This window comes from Pectinophora gossypiella, chromosome 28 (genome assembly GCF_024362695.1).
Source record: "Pectinophora gossypiella chromosome 28, ilPecGoss1.1, whole genome shotgun sequence".
Lineage (NCBI taxonomy): Eukaryota > Metazoa > Arthropoda > Insecta > Lepidoptera > Gelechiidae > Pectinophora > Pectinophora gossypiella.
Window position 1 is genome coordinate 3,391,641 of NC_065431.1, and position 20,029 is coordinate 3,411,669.

At 39.0% G+C, this 20,029-nt stretch overlaps 1 protein-coding gene across 1 annotated transcript in view; it reads left to right on the forward strand.

Annotated features, from left to right (window-relative positions):
• Positions 1-20,029, forward strand: part of LOC126379168 (uncharacterized) — a 209,660-nt gene that overhangs the window by 24,868 nt on the left and 164,763 nt on the right. Inside the window, exon 2 of the mRNA XM_050027831.1 lies at positions 6,112-6,289. Within this exon, the coding sequence (XP_049883788.1) occupies positions 6,196-6,289 (94 nt within the window). The 5' untranslated portion in view covers positions 6,112-6,195. The remainder of the gene's footprint in view (positions 1-6,111; positions 6,290-20,029) is intronic.

Sequence of the window (20,029 nt, forward strand, 5' to 3'; positions counted from 1 at the left end):
AGTCGGTGCATAGATTAAAGAATAATACTACTTAGTAGGACTTTATAGCCCTTAAGACTTTAAGGGCGATTTCTTGTCTATCTAGAGGTAATGTGATGAACAAACAAATAACTGTCTTACACAATTAATCATGTTACCGTTCGTAAAAAGAGTCATCTGCCCAGTAGTGGGACATGACAGGCCATCAAATCAAATCAAATCATTTATTTGCAGTAAATGTGGTACATTGGTTGTTATATATGACTAAATTAAAGTTTCACACATTTAACCAAAACAATATTAGTATGCTAGTACAGAGAGGTCGTGCAACATACAATTACAATCAACATTTACATCATAATACAAAACAATATAAATACATAATACAAATTATTATACAATTTAACATATCTGCCGGATCTGCATGAGAACCGCGCCGCGCGCGTGGCGTTTATTATATTAACCGCTTCGAATAATAAACGATACGAATGCTATCTCCGTAGATGGACGTCAAACGGCTATTGGTCGAAGGCCTCGAGGCCGCGGTTGTCATGCAAACCCTACAGGGCTAATGCGCAACGTGATAAAATTATCGATCGATTCAATAAATTTTGTCGAAATCGATAAGTTTGCTTTTTCCCAAACATGCGTGACACGTGATTTTTTTCGTTCGCTCGCGCGCACTACGTTCTCTAGTAAATGATTTCGTTCTCAGCGACGAAGGAAAACATCGGACAATGCGTTTCGGAGGTATGTGATCTAAGTTATCTAGGGCTGGTTTTCCCTTCGCGGCTTGGAAACTCATACAGGCAGTCGCTTCTGTAAAAAACTAGACCTGTCAAATCTTCAGGTTAGGTTAGCGGACGCTGTGAGAAACGGGATAACGCTAGGGAGAGGATGATGAATGGGAATTAGGTTTAAGCTAATATATTCTTCAAAACCAAACGTGTCTATCAGGTGGTAAGACGATAATGTTACTCGTCAGGGCTGCATTTCCTCTCATTAACACTATTTTAGTAATAACCAGGGAGTTATTTATTTACTTAATACATTCATCATCATTACTTGTGTAGTGGTGAGACATACCGACTGCTAAATTAGTGGCTTAGGTTCGATATCCTGTAGAAAAGAAGATATAAGATTAATAAATAGAAGATTAACATTAACATAAGCTCTCGTCTCTATCCCAATAGGGCAGAGAGAGGTGCATCCATCGCAAGGTGAACTAAGTGCTCACCGAGGCAGATCCGGGAGCGTTCCGGGGGCGGGTTTCTTTGTAAGGAAATGTTTTTTATGCATTTTTTAACATCATTATTATTTGTATGTCGTTGTATGGGACATACCTAATAGTCTACCATTTATGGTCAGTCACATCTCTAGCGCGAGCAAGCCAACGCGTCTCAATGTTTGGATCTTGTAATTTAATTAATATCCTAAGTAATACAGTTCATTCAATTGTTTGTGTGGGGTTTTATTAAAATTACCAGCGCTCCCTACAGTCGTTTCTATATCTTGGCTCTATGGAGTCCCGTACTTTTAGAAGGCTGTATAATACGGCTCACCACCTATCACGTTGGTCTAACAGAAAGCTCGGTGAGGTGTGGGTACTTAGTTCATCTTGCGATGAATGTACCTCTGACAGCTCCAATTGGGATGTTGTAAGCTTATGTTATACGTTTGTTGATGAGTAAGCCTAGAGTGGAATCAGGCACATCATCCCGTTTCCAAACAACTAACAAGCCAATTTGTTATGTTATAAACAAAAATGTTTTTCACTACACAAGGACTTGTTGCAACAAAACTTCAACAATTATTGTTGTCGAGTTTTAACGATACTGCTCTCGGTAACCTCCGAATTAACATTGCACGCTGCGCTGATGTTACGCGACCGACATTCAGTTCCTTATTTTTAACGTGACGTATTGTCAGTGTCATGGTATAAGAAAACCAGGTATACTCAAAAGTGACAGCTAGCATTTCAAGGTTAGCCCAGCTGACGTCATCCGGCCCTGCGTTGCCATTTCGTAAAAAAAAAATTACCCACGACCAATGTTTTTAAATTTACTTTGCAAGGAAATTTTGAACTTTTAGTAAAAGATTTACTTACAGTTTTAATGATTTTGATATATGTGACAAGTAATAATAATTAAATACATTATAGTCAGTAATTCACTTCTCTCTCTCTCTCTCTCTCTTAAGAGCTGCGCTCTTGTTGGTGGAGTAATCGCCCTTACTCCATAGATAGGACGTGTAGAACGGTGGTTGCCCCAATCACCTTCCGTTCCGCAGTACACCGACCAATTTCTCAATCGGTGATGTTCTAGCTAGAGCCCTACCATAATCCATTTCCTCGGCCTCCAACCAGTACTGATACCGCTGCTGCCCGGCGTCAGGGCAGTGATTCACTTAATTTTCAATAATAAAATGTACGTCCTTGGAATGTGAGAGATACACTTACGTCATCAAGGGCTAGCAATGGCGGCTTGTCATAGGATTGAGCATACCTGGTCTTCTTATAGGTACCATGCTCAGTGTCACGTCACACCCCGGACACTTCAAAAAACCTCGTTTTACACGGCCACTAGACATTGACGTTATCGTACACGCGCATTGTGTGTGACGTCAGACGCTTCTACGATTGAAGACTAAAGTAAGACCGAGAGGGGTGAGGTAAACCTAGCTCAGCCGCTGGTGGGGAGCGGAGAATTGACGTTTTATACGTTGTATTATTCCTTATTCTATGCTCGTGTTAAGCCGTTGGTCCCGGTTACTACTTACTGATGTAAGTGCGCAGTCGATGCATATGCCAGGTGCCTTTGGCAGCTCAATTTTAACCCTGACACCAGGGTTGATGAAGTTGGTCATTCACCTCAAAACCCACACGAAAGAAGAAGATTGTCAGTGACGTGCCGGTTCGTAAAAAGGCGCAGAGGTTTTTTTTTTTGCAAATAGGGCTGTATTACCTAGCTTTTAGGCAGAAAAAAGAAAGAACAATTTGACAAAAAAGCCAGTGTCATTATTATTAAAGAGTTTTTACAACAGGAATATTCCCGTCATCTCTTATGGCAAATTTTCTGCAAGGCATACTTTTTTAATCATGTTAGACTGGCTTCTATTTCTTGATCAGCATTTTATTGCACTTGACCCTGTTCAAATGAGTATGAAAGAGTTAAAAGTAAAAGTTTCTTTAATAATTTTATTCTTTTAAAGATTAATGAGGTTTCTCTTTTGTTTTGTATTTTGTTTTTTCCTGTTTGTGCAATAAAGTATTTGTTATGTTATGTTATGTTGATACTGGAAAAAACAGCGAAATGTTAAACTACAAAATAATAGCTTATTATTTGTAACAAGACAATAGTTGCAACAGTAACGGCAAGTTTTAATGATGTCGCTGTCTGGAACCTCAGAATTAAGAGTACCTCCATACTAAGCTGATATTACATATACATATAACATAATATCAGCTCACGACTATATCTCAATTGGGGTAGTTAGAAGTACAACCTTAGAAGCTTTTTGTTACAGAAATGCTAAATTGAAGAATTTGAAAACGATTAAACAGCTTAAATTAATTGCTAATAATAATACATTATACTCACAACTATGGCTACGGTCTGACATTGTCGATTTTGTCAGTGTTGATTGATATCCTATTTTTTTTTAATTATTGTTTCTTTTTTGACATTTATTATTTCTATTTTCACATTGTTTCACATGGACATTGCCGTGTTATTATTTATTTTTTATGTCTTAATATTGTTGACATTGAAGTAATACTTACATATAATAATTATTCTAAATTCCACGTATTAATCTTGCATAACTAAGAATGATATTTTTAAGTTGACATTTATATATATCAGTGTGATTCCTAAATTGTAATTTGTGATCTATTTATTTTGTAAGACATTCCAACACAATGTATATATTGTTTACGGAATAAATGAAATTGAAATTAGACCATCGACATCGTATCAACAGTGGCTGCAAGTTGTCTTAGGTTACTTGTGGCTCTGCCCACCCCGTTAGGGATTGCGGGCGTGAGTTTGTGTGTGTGTGTGTGTGAAATTAGACCATCGCAAGGCGAACTAACTCACACCTCGCCGAGCTATCTGTTAGACCAACGTGATAGGTGAGCTGTATCGCCTATGATGGTCGAGCCAACTGTGTTAGTGGAAACTGCACTTCATCACCATCTCCCTAGCATTATCCCGTTTTTCACAGGGTCCGCTTACTTAACCTGAACATTTTGACAGGTCCGGTTTTTTACAGAAGCGACTGCATGTTTTACGTGGCCGCAATCTAAGCCTTAAGTTAGTTTGCGGCCAGGGTGGATCAGTCTTGGTTGATTTTGGCGCCCGGTGCGGTCTTAGATTTTCTTTTCTTATCGTGTGGGTTGTGAGGTGGAATACCAGCCTCATCAACCCTGGTGTGAGGGTTATGATTGAGCCGCCAAAGGCTCCTGACATGGCTCATGTAACGATTACTCAGTTACTTCATTAAATAGTAATCGGGACCAACAGTTTAACGTGCCTTCCGAAGTACGGATCATTTTATTTCCGGACAATCAGGTGATCAGCCTGTAATGTCCTAACCAAACCAGGGATCACAAAGTGATTTTTGTGATATGTCCCCACAGGGATTCGAACCCGGGGCCTCCGGATCGTGAGTCCAACGCTCAGCCACTGGACCACAGAGGCCGTTATGTTTTAGATTAGTTTAGGTATGTCCCATGACCCAGTCAACGACTCTGTTGTTTGTAGTCGCTAATTTGTGTTTCAATTTCGTCTGTCTAGTATCGAATTTCGATTAGTAAAGTCAAAGGGTACAAAGTTCACGAGACTTTATCGATTAAGCTACTCATTATTTATTTTTCTTCGATCATGTTTGCTGTAAACAGTCTCCGTGGTCTAGTGGTTAGAGCGTTAGCCTCACGATCTGGAGGTCCGGGTTCGATTCCCAATGGGAACATTGTCGAAATCACTTTGTGAGACTGTCCTTTGTTTGGTAAGGACTTTTCAGGCTTGAGTCACCTGATTGGCCGAAAAAGTAAGATGATACCGTGCTTCAGAGGGCATGTTAAGCCGTTGGTCCCGGCTATCAGCCGTAAAAACATCTCCACCAACCCGCATTAGAGCAGCGTGGCGGAGTATGCTCCGTACCCTCTCCGGTTGATTGAGGGGAGGCCTGTGCTCAGCAGTAGGACGTATATAGGCTGTTTATGTTTTTATGTTTGCTGTACATAATAATTTTGTTAAAAGCACCTTGTTACTTCACCAAGGCGACCGTCAGCGCCACCTAGTGACGTAGTTTGTCTATTGCTATAAATATGAGGCGCCACCCGCGCCCTACCTCTTCTTTTCCTTCTTTTTTCAAATTCGAATCACTTGTGTGAAGAACAACCACCAACGATCAACCACTACAACCACCACCACCACCAACAACAACAACCACAACCGCCAACCACCAACCACCGTTCTACACGCCCTATCTACGGAGTATTGAAGGCGATTACTCCACCGACAAGAGCGCAGCTCTAAAATAGAGAGAGAGATTAATGTCTAATGTACACCTTGTATCATGTTGTGAAGGAAATAAAAATATTTATTATTATTATTATTATAGAGAGGTGTGAAGAACGTTGTGAATAATTATTGAGTCAAGTCATAGAAATCCCTTTTTTAAGTGAAAACAGGGTCTAAACTTAAAATGTTTTATTAATAATTGGATTACCATTGTATTCAAGTTTATATTATTTATGTAATGTATATAGTAAAAATACAAACTGAACTTAAAAAAAGAAAGGAAAACATGAAACAGTAGGAGTAGGGCCCTGTGTTGGTTTTCCCTGTGTTGGTTGGCCCTGTGTACGTTTTCTGGCCACGTCTTTCCCTCAGCGACACAGCTTCCGATGTGGACTACCACATCGGCTCCAAGCAAGTAAAACTACTAAGTTTTACAGCTAGTTACATCATATGTAATTTAATTTTTGACGTTCAAAAAGCGCTAACTATGTAAGCCAATTTTAAGAATAAATATTTTGTTCTGCTGTTGATAAATTAAAAACTCATTGGCCTAGGTGTTCGTGTGCATTTTTTATTTTATAAATTAATAAACTTTTTTTTGTTCCAGACCAATCGCACGACGGATGAAGTGCACTAAAGCCCACAAGCGGACTAGTATGTGAGAGTAACCCGCGGCCATCTTGTCGACGTCATGTCCGCCATCTTGCGCGGCCTCGGCGTCACGCTGGCTGACGTCATCGTACACGTCACGCTGCTGCTCAGCTTCGCCGTCTGTTCTACTTATGGTGAGTCGCGGTTTCATACTTCGTCATCATCAGGGGGGTTAAAAATAGAAACAATTCATCTAAAAAAGCAATATAACTACTAACCTTTTACGAAACCTCAAAACGAAAGTTTTCTTTAGAGTTTGTATGGAAGTACTGTCCTGTGACGTCATCAATAAAAGCGGTCAAAAGTCGTACTCATTGTTACTTAATACATAAATAAAATTCGAAAATAAGTCGAAAAGTATAATGAGATTAATTTTTGATCATCTAAGACTGGCTTCTATTTCTAGATTAGCATTTTAAAATCTTTGACGCAGTCAAATACCTTAATAAACCAGAAATAATTATGTCGCTAGCTCTTTTTTGCATCGTATCGTAAACATTATTGATAGCTTCTAAGGTCTTTTACGATACACACATATCTACCTATCTGCAATACTTGTTGCCAAGTTTTGCGCCGATACCATTTAGTTTGCCATCGACACGATAAGAAGAAGACCTACCTGCAACCATCCAATATCAATTACTTTTTAAAGAGTAATGCATTTTAGAGGAATCCGGTCGTGGTCGTGTTTTGTTTTTATTTATTCCACACGAAAGAAATTACATCAAATAATAATGTAATTGTCCACAAAGTGAGCGGCCACATCGGCAGTCCGTGAGCGTGTAAACGGGCGTTTTAAAAACGCTTCGATTCGTTTTTACATATTATTTTTAATGAAGAGTTTTGTTGGCCTTTTCGTTATCTTCTTCTTTTTGGAAAATATCTATATTTAATAGTATTGCCACATGATTTTCATTTACATATTCCCTTTACTAATTAACTCTTGTTAAATATATATATTTATAACACACACACATCATATAAGGGAAGCGAGAAGGAAAGAGAGGAAGGGAAAGACCAAGAAGAGCTTACATGGAACAAATTAAAGAGAAGGCGAACGTCTTGTCTTACAAGGAAGTGATAGAGATGGCCTTTGATAGACAAGAATGGAGAACGCTACGCCGAGGACAGCGTGCCTCTTAAATTAGTGATGTGAATGTGAACTATATCAATATATTTATAGTGCTGATGTAAATCACAGTTAGGTACGGCGTGTGTAATTTATATAATAACAGTACAGACTGCGGTTTAACGGAAACTGACTTCGTTTTTACCGCTTTTCTGTAAAAGCAAGCGGCGGAGGCTGTTGTCTCTTTTATTTCCTGCTGAGCCGCGCATGCGCGCATGTTGGTGGTGCCAAAAGGCTTAAGGCAACGTACGCTTGAAATTGTTTCTGCTTCGTTATAGAGTTCCCTTGCGTTTTTAAACCCGCTCGTCTGTCTTCCCTTTCACCCGAATCAAGTGTGGAGATGCCCAATTTATTTTACGACCTCTACTCACACCGTTCTACGGTATTTATGATTATGAGGCGTTGTGTGGCCGGTAACATCTAATAGACAGGACTGATTTCTGGAGTATTTTAATGGGTATTAAGTACATTTATTTATTTATTTATTTATTTATTTATAACACACTTATCACTATCATTACAGGTGTACCCCAATGCGATAGTGAAGAATATAATTAGTACAGTACAATATCTACATCCTATAACTAATAATAAACAATGACACCTTTATGAATTCACTCAGAGCACAAAGAAATATGTCCACTTCATTATTAATTACGTTAATAGTTCTAAGAGCCCGGGTCAATGGTGCTTCGTTCAGCAAGTTGGTTCACCCGCGCGGTACATACAGCTCCTGTATTAGGCGGGTTGTGGAGAGTCGCATCTGTAAAAAACCGGACCTGTCAAATCTTCAGGTTAGGTAAGCTGACCCTGTTAGAAACAAGACCATGCTAGGGAGATGATGATGATATTAAGTACATACTGGGTGTCAGAGACAGTGTAGGTACCGAATACTGAGTAGGATGATTCAACTCAAGAGTCTGAGTTAATATCAAATACAATTTTCCGCCACCTAAACCCCCCTTTCTAAACGCCGCTTTTTCTTTTTAGGCCGCCTATTGTACTTATGTTTTTATTCGTATGTTTATGTCCTTTGTATTGTCGTTGTGCAATAAAGTATTATTGATTGATTGATTGAATTTTCCGTTTAAAAATTATGGAACTGAAAATATTTAAAAAACACTAGAATTTTCATTAACTTTCCAATAGGAAATTTCACCTGATATCAACTCAGAATCATGAGCTGTACCATCTCCCTCAGTATTCGGTATGATGTCACTAACACCCTGTATAAGTAGTAGGTACTAGGAATTGGCCCCGGCTTCGCTCGGGTAGTGTATTGTGAGTTTGGAGTCTAATAGCTTTAAAAATAAAATATTCTCCATACAAACTTTTACACCCCGTATTTCACCCCTTTCTAAGGGCTGTTTAGAAAAAAAAAATTGTAAATTTTGGCTCCGATGTCTGCAGACACTAATTTAATTTTATGTTATGCCCGTCAGTTTCTGTATTTTGAAAATTTAGATGAAAGTATGTTCAGCGATTATTTACGGTATTAACGGCCTCTAAGGTCCAGTGGTTGAACGTTGGGCTCACGATCCGGAGGCACCGGGTTCGAATCCCGGTGTGGACATATCACAAAAATCACTGTGTGAACCCTAGTTTGGTTAGGACATTACAGACTGATTGTCCGAAGAGAGCTTCGGAAGGCACGATAAGCCGTTGGTCCCGGTTACTACTTACTAATGTAAGTGAGTAATCGTTACACGAGCCATGTCAGGGGCCTTTGGCGGCTCAATAATAACCCTGACACCAGGGTTGCTGAGGTTGGTAATCCACCTCACAAGCACAACCCACACGATAGAAGATGAAGATTTACGATTTAGGAGTTGTGATCCATTTTGTGCCTTTTTCAAGATTTTCTACCTTTGGGTAAACTTTTGGGCCACCCTGTATATAGATACCTGTGGCTGTACCCTAGCATGTGGCTATGGTAACCACTGCATACCAAGATAGTCCTAAATTCAGCGGTCGTGGGACAATTACTAGAATAATGTGGGTTTAGGGTCGCATTGCTACTGATCCCAATAGATATTTGTATATGCACCTACATCCATAACGTCCATACTTATATTACAAACTAGTGCCCCGTCCCGGCTTCATTCGGGTGCAATGCTGAGGAAAAAATTAAATTATTTACGACATCACATTGAAAACCTCAAAAATAACAGTACTTCTTCACTATTTAATGGATGTTATTATACATGTAAACCTTCCTCTTGAATCACTCTATCTATTAAAAAAAAACTGCATCAAAATCCGTTGCGTACTTTTAAAGATTTAAGCGTACATAGGGATTTAGGGTCAGAAAAAGGGACTTTGTTTTGTACTGTGTCATCATCATCATCAGCCCATTAACGTCACCACGCTGCTCCAATGCGGGTTGGTAGTTTTTGCGGCTAATAGCCGGGACCAACGGCTTGACGTGCCCTCCAAAACACGGAATCATCTTACTTTTTCGGACAATCAGGTGATTCAAGCCTGAAAAGTCCTTGCCAAACAAAGGACAGTCTCACAAAGTGATTTCGACAATGTCCCCATCGGGAATCGAACCCGGACCTCCAGATCGTGAGCCTAACGCTCTAACCACTAGACCACGGAGGCTGTTCACAGCATGCGTGGCGTGGGCCCATGCCTTTTTTAAAATATACTAGAGACGCCATTAGCTTTAAAAGTAAGTAGGTCTTACTTATTTTATTTTGTTTCGACCACAGTCATCTAAAACACATTATCTATCGGGGGACCAGCGAACGTGGAATCTTAGAGATTTTATAAAACAATAAGTATAGGTGGGCACACATAAAGTTTCACTCAGGCGAGTTCCTCTCTAATCCACCGTCTTGATGTGATACAAAATCGTTTCACGCGAATAGCCATTTGAAAAGTTATTTTTAAATATTTTTATTTTACATTTTTGTATAAGTTATGTACGCCGTAATTGTCAATCAATCAATCAATCAATAATACTTTATTGCACAACAACAAAACAAAGGACATAAACATACGAATAAAACATAAGCACAATAGGCGGCCTTATTGCTAAACAGCAGTTTCTGCCAGGCAGCCTTAAGGTGAAAGAAGATTATTCATTGGAGCACGGGCTGGTGCAATAAACATATAATGATACCAACATAACAAAAAAAAAAAATTGTCATATATATTTGTCACAATACCGCAACCTTCTAAATGTAAAAAATGTTTCTTCTAAATAAATAAATAAATGAAAAGCCACGGGAACCGTGTGGTTCTTATATATAACCTAACCTAACCTAACTGAGCACCTTCAGACCTGTTGTCTTAAATTTTGTACAGAGTGAGAGCTCCCCATTTGTCCGGCCAAGTAGTACGATAAGTCACGTAAAAAAAAAGACAAACTGAAGTCTCTAGTGTTAGCATTTATTGTATATTTTAAAATTAATTGTGTATTTTGTTATGTTATTTGTACGTTATAACTAATTTTTCAATATTGTGAATGATTTAAAAGTATGTCTGTTGATCGTTCGTCATTCGTCGCTCGCCATTCGCCGTTCCCTTCCATTTCGCCGACGACAGGGGTAGAGTGGTGGGGATGGAATAAAACTGTTTGCCTGTTAGAATAAGTCTCAGTTGTTCTGTTGCAAAAGTTGTGTTAAGTGAATATTGGTCAATATATTGATATCCAAGGAAGTATTGTGTCTTATTCACAAATCACCACGCTGGGAAAAAGTAAATTCTTCTACATGTCAGAAGTGGGATATAGAACGTAAGTTGTGACGATATAATACTTTATTCTATTACATCATTGTGCCGTGCCTGTTATACTGTTGTTTGTTAGTATATAGGAAAAGCATATTTTTTTTTGTGTACACGTGTGGCGTGATTATTTGACCGAGGCTACTCCTCGGTAGTAATAACGGTGCACTTATGTAGTGTTACTATTTGGCCGGGGCTACTCCTCGGTGGTATTAGCACTATGTATGCTTCTGCTTTTACGCGTAGTTTTATTGTTTGGCCGGGGCAACTCTTCGGTAGCAATATTACTGCGTCTATATTTTGAATGTGGTGCTATTGTTTGGCCGAGGCTACTCTTCGGTAATGATAGCACAAGGGTTGCTTCTACCTTTATGTGGCGGTATTGTTTGATCGAGGCAACTCTTCGATAACAATGGCGCTACGCTTATACTTTTATATGGTGTTTTAATTTGACCGAGGCTACTCTTCGGTATTGATAGCACTATGCTAATAGTTTTATGTACTTAGTGCTAATTCAAATATAGATTGCTGTATTCTTTGCACATATAATGGCAAGTTCTGTACAGCAATAAAATACATTATAATGAGCAGTGATGTCCGTCTTTGTACATTTTCAGCCCTCCATTGCCTGATGATGAGGCAGAAGGCAGGCTCTACCGGCATCGATTAACGACGCCCTCGCCGCCGCATGGCCGTGAGCGGAGGAGTCGTGGTCGGGAGAGAAGCTGCGATTACCGTCGCGGTAGCAGAGCTAGTTCCGGTCGGCAGCGGAAAAGGAAAAGCAGTGCTGATCGCCGGGAGGGGCATCCGAAGCGTTGCAGAGCGGAAGCTCGCAGTCCTGACGGCGGTAGCAGCGTGGTTAGGCAGAGCAGAAGTAAGTCCCGTTCCTATGATTACCGCCGCCGCAGGTCTAGACGTAGCCCGACAAAAACGCCAAGGGCAAGCCGTAGTAGGTCTCGCAGTTCAAGAGTACATAGGCGCTCTTCGAAGCATAACTATACCAGATCTAGCAGTTCAGAGAGCGACAAGAGAAGGAATACTAGGAGTAAGAACACTTCCAATGATGTAATGTTATCATTTTTTGAGAAAATTTTTAATAGCAATAATAATAATGCAAGGGAACGGTATGGAAATGTTAATGTTGTGCCAGAATTTGATCCATCATCCAAAAACCAAAACATAAATACGTGGATATCGAAAGTAGATGAAATTTCTAATATGTATAATTGGACTGATAAGCAGGTCGTGATCTTTGCCTTATCTAAATTAGTGGGAAATGCAAAACGTTGGTATGAGGGATTAACTACGGTGAACTTCTCGTGGCCCGAGTGGCAGAACAAATTAAGATCTGCATTTCCTGCTGATGAAAATTACGGCCAGATGTTAAGTGACATGTTAGGAGAGAAGGCTAGGTTTGGGGATTCACTCGAAGACTATTTTTATGAGAAAACCGCGTTACTTAATCGGTGTGAAATACACGGGAAAAGGGCTGTAGACTGTATTATTTTTGGAATCGAAGACAGGGCTGTGAGACTAGGTGCCGAAGCTGCTCAGTTCAGTGAGCCTGACAAGTTGTTAGCGTACCTTCGTAATATAAAGAGTCGAAAACCGGAACAGAGCAAATTCGTACCTAAAAAGTTTAATTCGAATAGGGATAAGCCGGCGATTACTCAAAACGCTGGCACGAGTAGAGGTCCTGTTAGGTGTTACAATTGCAAAGAGGAAGGCCATACCATTGCTAAGTGCACTAAAGCAGTAAAGAGATGTTCCAATTGCTCTCTCGTGGGGCACGAAACTGCCGATTGTTATCGTAAAGTAGCAGAACAGGCTAAAACGGTCTTAAAAATATCTAAAACGGGGGGTAATCATGACAATAAGTATGTACAGCCTGTCAAAATTAATGGTCATGATAGATGTTGTTTTATTGATTTAGGAAGTGATTGTTCATTAATAAGAGAATCTGATGCAAGACAAATCATAGGTAACTGGGATAAGAGCAAGTGCACAGCTATGGCTGGTTTTGGTGGGGCAGTTGTCCAATCTTTAGGGTGCGCGATAGTTGAGCTTGAAATTCAGGGTGTAAAAGCTTCAGTTAATATTCAAGTCGTTCCTGATGTTTATTTGAAATACCCAATCTTGATAGGGCAAACGTTCACAGAATTACCTAATGTGAATATTATGAAAACCGACGATACGCTAACCATAACAGAGTGTTCTGAAGATGAAACCCATATTAAACTGTTTGTCACGGAGAACTGCTCAATCAAGCCAGGTTGTGATTGCGTACTCGTGTACTCTACTACTGAGTATACTGGGCCAATACTTTTGAACGGATGTTTTAGAACCAAACCTAAAGAGTATAATTTAGAGGAAGGGGTTTTTATGTTAGAAAATGGAAAGGGAGTTTTGCTAGTAGATAATATAGGAGATGAAGAGGTAGCGTTTCATAAAGATAGTTTATTGGCTAGGGCTCGGAAAATAAAAATATTTACTGTTGATAGACCGGTTATTAATAAGATCGATTCGTCTGAAGGGGATATGCAAGGTTTTTCGCTCGCGGACTTGAATGTAGGCGGTAATATAACAAAGAACCAAAAACTTATATTGTTGGACACAATAAATCAATATAGGACTTGTTTTGCTACAAATTTAAAGGAACTCGGGCGGACTAATGTTGAGAAAATGAACATAGACTTAAGTGATTCACAACCTGTGGTATATAGACCATACCGTTTGTCTCACTCAGAACGCGAAGAAGTGCGTAAAATGGTGGGGGAATTGTTGCAATATGGAATTGTAAGAGAGTCTTGTTCACCTTTTGCGAGCCCCATAATCCTTGTGCGCAAAAAGACAGGTGAGCAGCGGCTCTGTGTTGATTACAGGGCTCTTAATAGGAAAACCGTAAAGCAACATTACCCGTTACCAAGAATAGAAGATCAAATGGATAGGCTATCAGGTCATAACTTGTACACTACTCTGGATTTAGCGTCCGGGTATTACCAAATCGAATTGGAAGAGGATGCAAAAGCAAAGACAGCGTTCGTCACTCCCGATGGTCAATTTGAGTTCAATAGGATGCCTTTCGGGTTGACAAATGCCCCCGCAGTTTTCCAACGTACAATAAATAAAGTATTGGATACATTGCGCTTTAACTCCGTAGTGGTGTACATGGATGACGTCCTTTTGCCATCAACTACATTTGAGGATGGTTTACAAAAGTTGATTCAAGTGTTAGAGAGGATAAAAACGGCAGGTTTAACTTTGAAGTTATCAAAATGCAAGTTTTTCTTTGATGAAATAGATTTCTTAGGGTTCGAAGTATCGGGTCGCGGTATCAGACCGGGACGAAACAAAATAGATGCAGTCGAGAGATTTCCTTCACCACAAAATGTTCATAACGTTCGCCAATTTTTAGGCTTAGCGAGTTTTTTCAGACGATTTATTAGGAGTTTTGCACTTATAGCCAGGCCGTTATCGAGGTTATTGAAAAAAAATACGCAGTGGACTTGGGGTGCGGAGCAAGAACAAGCTTTTCGGAAACTTAAGAAAAACCTCGTTTCACGTCCCATTTTGGCCCTTTATGATCCGAAAGCAATTACTGAGCTGCATACAGATGCTAGCAAGTCCGGAGTAGGTGGCATTTTAATGCAAAAGCAGGCAGATAACAGCATGAGGCCAGTAGCCTATTACAGTAGGCAGACGTCACCAGACGAACAACATTTTTCGTCCTATGAGTTAGAGACATTGGCAGTGGTTAGCTCTCTCATCAAATTTAGACCCTATTTGATCGGAATTAAATTCACTATAATAACCGACTGCAACTCGTTACGAGCTACTCTAACAAAAAGAGACATGATACCACGTGTTGCCCGCTGGTGGAGTCTTATACAGGAATTTGATTTTAATATGTTGTACAAACCTGGAACAGCCATGAACCATGTCGACGCGCTTAGTCGCAATTCCGTCAATGGCAATGGACTCATTGACGACAAGTTAGATAATTCTCTCGTTATGCACATTACGACAGACTGGCTCACGACTGTTCAAATGACGGATGACGAGTCTCGGAGGATAAAAAGGATTTTGGAGGATAAGGAATCTGATAAGGTAGTACAAGTAAAAGAAAACTATTGCTTGAAGCGGGGTTTAATATACAGAATAACTAATGATGGACACAGATGGTTAGTTCCGCGGGGAGTGAGGTGGCAAATTTTACGGGCGTGTCATGATCAAATTGGTCATTTCTCTTACGAGAAGACCCTTGACAAGGTAAAGGCCGACTATTGGTTCCCAAAAATGAACAAGTTTATTAAAAAATACTGTCAGTCATGTATAGAATGCGCTCATGGTAAGGCACCGAGTGGTAAAAGGTCTGGATTTTTACATCCCATAGAGAAAGTCCCAAGGCCATTTCACACCTTGCACGCTGACCATTTGGGTCCATTTAATGACAGTAAGAAGAAAAATAAATACATATTGGCCATAATAGATGCTTTCACGAAATTCATTGTTCTAAAAGCCGTTAAAAATACTAAAAGTAGCTCAACGATAAATGCATTCAGGGAATATTTTGCACTTTTTGGCGTACCAAATAGAGTCATTACAGATAGAGGGAGTGCGTTCACTAGTTCTAATTTTAAAGAATTTTTATCTGGGAAAAGTGTCACACATGTGTTAAATTCTGTAGCCACACCACGGGCAAACGGTCAAGTAGAGCGGTACAACCGTACCGTGCTTGACGCCTTAACGACAATGACACACGGGAAAGATGAGAAAATATGGGACGAGGCTCTAGTAGAAGTGCAGTGGGGTCTAAACAATACAATTAATAAATCTACGGGAAAAACGCCTGCAGAGTTGTTGTTTGGTCTTAGGCTCACGGGGGTTTCTGAAAGTGAAATAAAGCTATCTGTAAGTGTTGACGAGGGTGATATTACGGAACTAGAGCAGATAAGGTCTGAGGCAATGGAAAACGTTACTAGGTCCCAAGAAAATCAAAAGAAACGTTTTGATAGGAGACGTTGTCCTCCACGACAGTTTGAAATAGGACAGTTGGTTAGAGTAGAGAGGGATGTTGCTCATAAGGGAAGTAAAAAACTAGTACCCAAGTGTTTTGGACCTTATAGGATTGTGAAGGTTCTGCCTAACGACAGGTATGAAGTCGAAGATACACCAGTTACTCGTCGAAAAGGCAAAGCTAGTTATAAAGGGGTATATTCAGTGGACAAAATTCACCCGTGGCTCACTTTTCGAGCGCTAGAGTCTCAGTCTGATTCCGAATCGGGGTCAGAGTCCACGTCTAGCGATAATATGGATGATCGATCAAATATGGGTACTGAACAATAAAACCTAGAAAAATATATACTATGTGGTATAAATTTTACATATATTTAATATTGAATTTAAAAGGAAAAGTTGTTAAGAAAGATAATTATAAAAAGGAACTTTAATTCATTTGATGAGAGCAAAATTGTTTATTTTGTTAAAAATAATTATATAATTTATTATTGCGTTACGATGAACTTATAAAGTATTGGTATTATTTATATACAAGAACACATTAATATGATTTATTGTATTGGATTTATGGTCAGTATGGTTAGTATGGTCAGTATGGTTAGTATGGTCAGTATGGTTAGTATGGTCAGTATGGTTAGTATGGTCAGTATGGTTAGTATGGTCAGTATGGTTAGTATGGCTAGTATGGTTAGTATGGCTAGTATTTTTAGTATGGTTAATATGGGTTGCATTGTATAATAATAATAAGTAAAGTAAAAGAAAAGTGTAAAGAAAAGAATATAAAGTACATGTATGAGTTAAGTGATAGTGACAGTAGGTAAAATAAATAAATATTGAATGGTATAAACTGTGTAACAATAAAATAAAACGATGATAAATAATATGTCCTAATGTGTTAGCGCGAGGACGCGATTACAATGGTCAGGATGGGCGAATGTTAGCATTTATTGTATATTTTAAAATTAATTGTGTATTTTGTTATGTTATTTGTACGTTATAACTAATTTTTCAATATTGTGAATGATTTAAAAGTATGTCTGTTGATCGTTCGTCATTCGTCGCTCGCCATTCGCCGTTCCCTTCCATTTCGCCGACGACAGGGGTAGAGTGGTGGGGATGGAATAAAACTGTTTGCCTGTTAGAATAAGTCTCAGTTGTTCTGTTGCAAAAGTTGTGTTAAGTGAATATTGGTCAATATATTGATATCCAAGGAAGTATTGTGTCTTATTCACAAATCACCACGCTGGGAAAAAGTAAATTCTTCTACACTAGTTAGTCGTTACTTAAGTGGTTTACGAACCGCGGCGCAGTGCGAATCGATTAACAGCTCTTTTGAATAAGTCGTTTCGAACCGCGGTGTGTTTCGCCGAACAACTTTTTCGCAATCGGGTATTTGACTGGGTCAAAGATAAATTATAAAATCCTAATATAGAAATAGAAGCCAGTCTAAGATGAACAATTTTATTTAAGAATTAAGTAACAATGAGTACGACGTTTGAACGCTTTTATTGATGACGTCACAGGATAGTATTTCCATACAAACTCCAAACAAAACTTTCGTTTTGACGTTTCGTAAAAAGCGCGTATTCGGATCGCGTTGGGTTCGCATAGTGAAGATAGTATTTTACTAAACTTTAATTATATCCTGTGGTACTGTGGAATGTTCTTTGACTTTTAAAATAAAATAAAAAGTAAATTCGTGTCCTCACGTTGTTCTCCTACCAAAGCTCGCGTTCGTACATGAATAATGTCAATTTCAAAATGGCTGCTCGGCTCTGTTCGCCCGAGTTAGGTTTAGGTAAGCGGAACTCTGTTTTTTTTTTCTGGCCTGGTTACGAGACTTTTAAGCCAATTTGTGTTTGGTTTTGTTTTTCCACTTCACTCTATTATATCTTACTTAATATATATATATACATAGTTAATTATCAATGTTATATAACATACCATAAACATAAACAGCTTATATACGTCCCACTGGGCACAGGCCTCCCCATAATGAACTAGTATGGAGCATACTCTACCACGCTGCTCCACTGCGGGTAGGTGGAGGTGTTTTTACGGCTAATAGCCGGGGCCAAAGGCTTAACGTGCCTTCCGAAGCACAGAATTACTTTACACTTTACCAAAAGTATTTTTTTAAAATAACACATAGGTAAGCTCACGACTATATCCCATTTAGGGTAGTCAGAGGTACATCAATCGCAGGATGAACTAAGTACCCACGCCTCACTGAGCTTTCTGTAAAAGTTTTTTTAATATTAAAACGAGATGAATGGACGAGATGTTGACTTTGTCGTTAATGTATTAAATTTAAATCGATCAACTTCGAATCGAACCCGTATCCCTTCAATCTTCTAATCAAACCCAATAAAATTGTGTCATTTGCAACCTACTACAGATGGCCCGTATAATACTTTGAAATCGATACAGTATAAAATAGGTGATCAGTTTGTTGAGTTGTATTAGATAAGCGAGGAGTCTTCTCTGCCTAGTCCTTTGGGGATACAGTCGTCAGGTGATATATTTATCCATAACAATTGGGGTAGAGATACATCCATCGCAAGATGAACTAAGTACCCACACCTCACCGAGCTTTCTGTTAGACCAACGTGATAGGTGAGCCGTATCGCCGTCTATAAAGGTCGAACACACTATGTTAGTAAAAACACTTAAGTTTAATTAATTTTACTGACCTCCGTGGTCCAGTGATTGAGCGTTGGGCTCACGATCCGGAGGACCCGGATTCGAATCCCGGTGGGGAAATACCACAAAAACTACTTTGTGATCCCTGGTGTTAAGACATTATATACGTAGGCTGATCACCTGATTGTCCGAAAGTAAGATGATCCCTGCTTCGGAAGGCACGTTAAGCCGTTGGTCCCGGTTACTACGTACTGATGTAAGTAAGTAGTCTTTACATGAGCCACGTCAGGGGCCTTTGGCGGGTCAATAGTAACCACACAACTCACACGATAGAAGAAGAGGAGAAGAAGTATTAATTAATTAAGATTGCTCTATCATGTTAGAAAGGACACAATCATATACGCGGGGAAGTTAAAAAGCTGAAGGTGTTTTGTTTTTTATTCGCGTCCATCATACAGCCAGAATTACTTTCCATTTTCAAAATACTCCTGAAAGTCTGTTGCATCTTGTTTGCGTCTTAAAACCACAAAAAGTACTTTTACAAAATTAGTAACAAATATTTAAACATCGTATTTTTTCAAAGGGTAAAAAGCCTATAAATAAAACTTAACTGGCCACAAATAAAAGTTTAGAAAAAAAAGTAAGAAATGATGTCAAACAACCCTATTCCATTTTTAAATTTGTAACACTTCCCCGCCTTTAATAGCCGAAACGTGCCTCCTTGCTTAATTTCAAATATAGAAGCAGCAGCTACAAAATGGCGTCTTTTTCACAAATCCCTTCTTATCCCATATAACTTACTGCGGCAAGCCCACCATATTTTAAAGGTATTATAATATTAATGTACTAATAACTTAAATACCTCTAGGTCGTTGTTCATACGAATACACGTGACAATTTTAATGTTGCCAGCGTAAATATACACTTCTCATCAAAAAAATCGAAACACTTCCGTTTTCATTGTTTCTGTCCGAATTTAACACAAAAAAGAATTCATACGATGAAAAAAAATACATAAATGTATAGCTGGCAGTTTGGCCATTACAGTAATAAGCGAAAATTCTAAATTCAAAATTAGAATTTCATTTGTTTATCTTATAAACGAAATGAATCACTGTTTTGAGACAAATGTGTGTTTAGGGTTGGAGTACATTTAGCGTTTAAAAACTAAAAATTGGCGCCTATCCTTAAACTTTTTGTTTTTTATTTCAATACTGTGACTTTGGGACGTCTGAAAAAAGGTTTTTTTTCTAAAACGTATGGATACTTCGCCCACAGAAGCCGCCCAAGTTGTGGCATTGCTGGATTCTGGCCTTAGTCAGCGTGTTGTGGCTGCAAGACTGCATCTAAG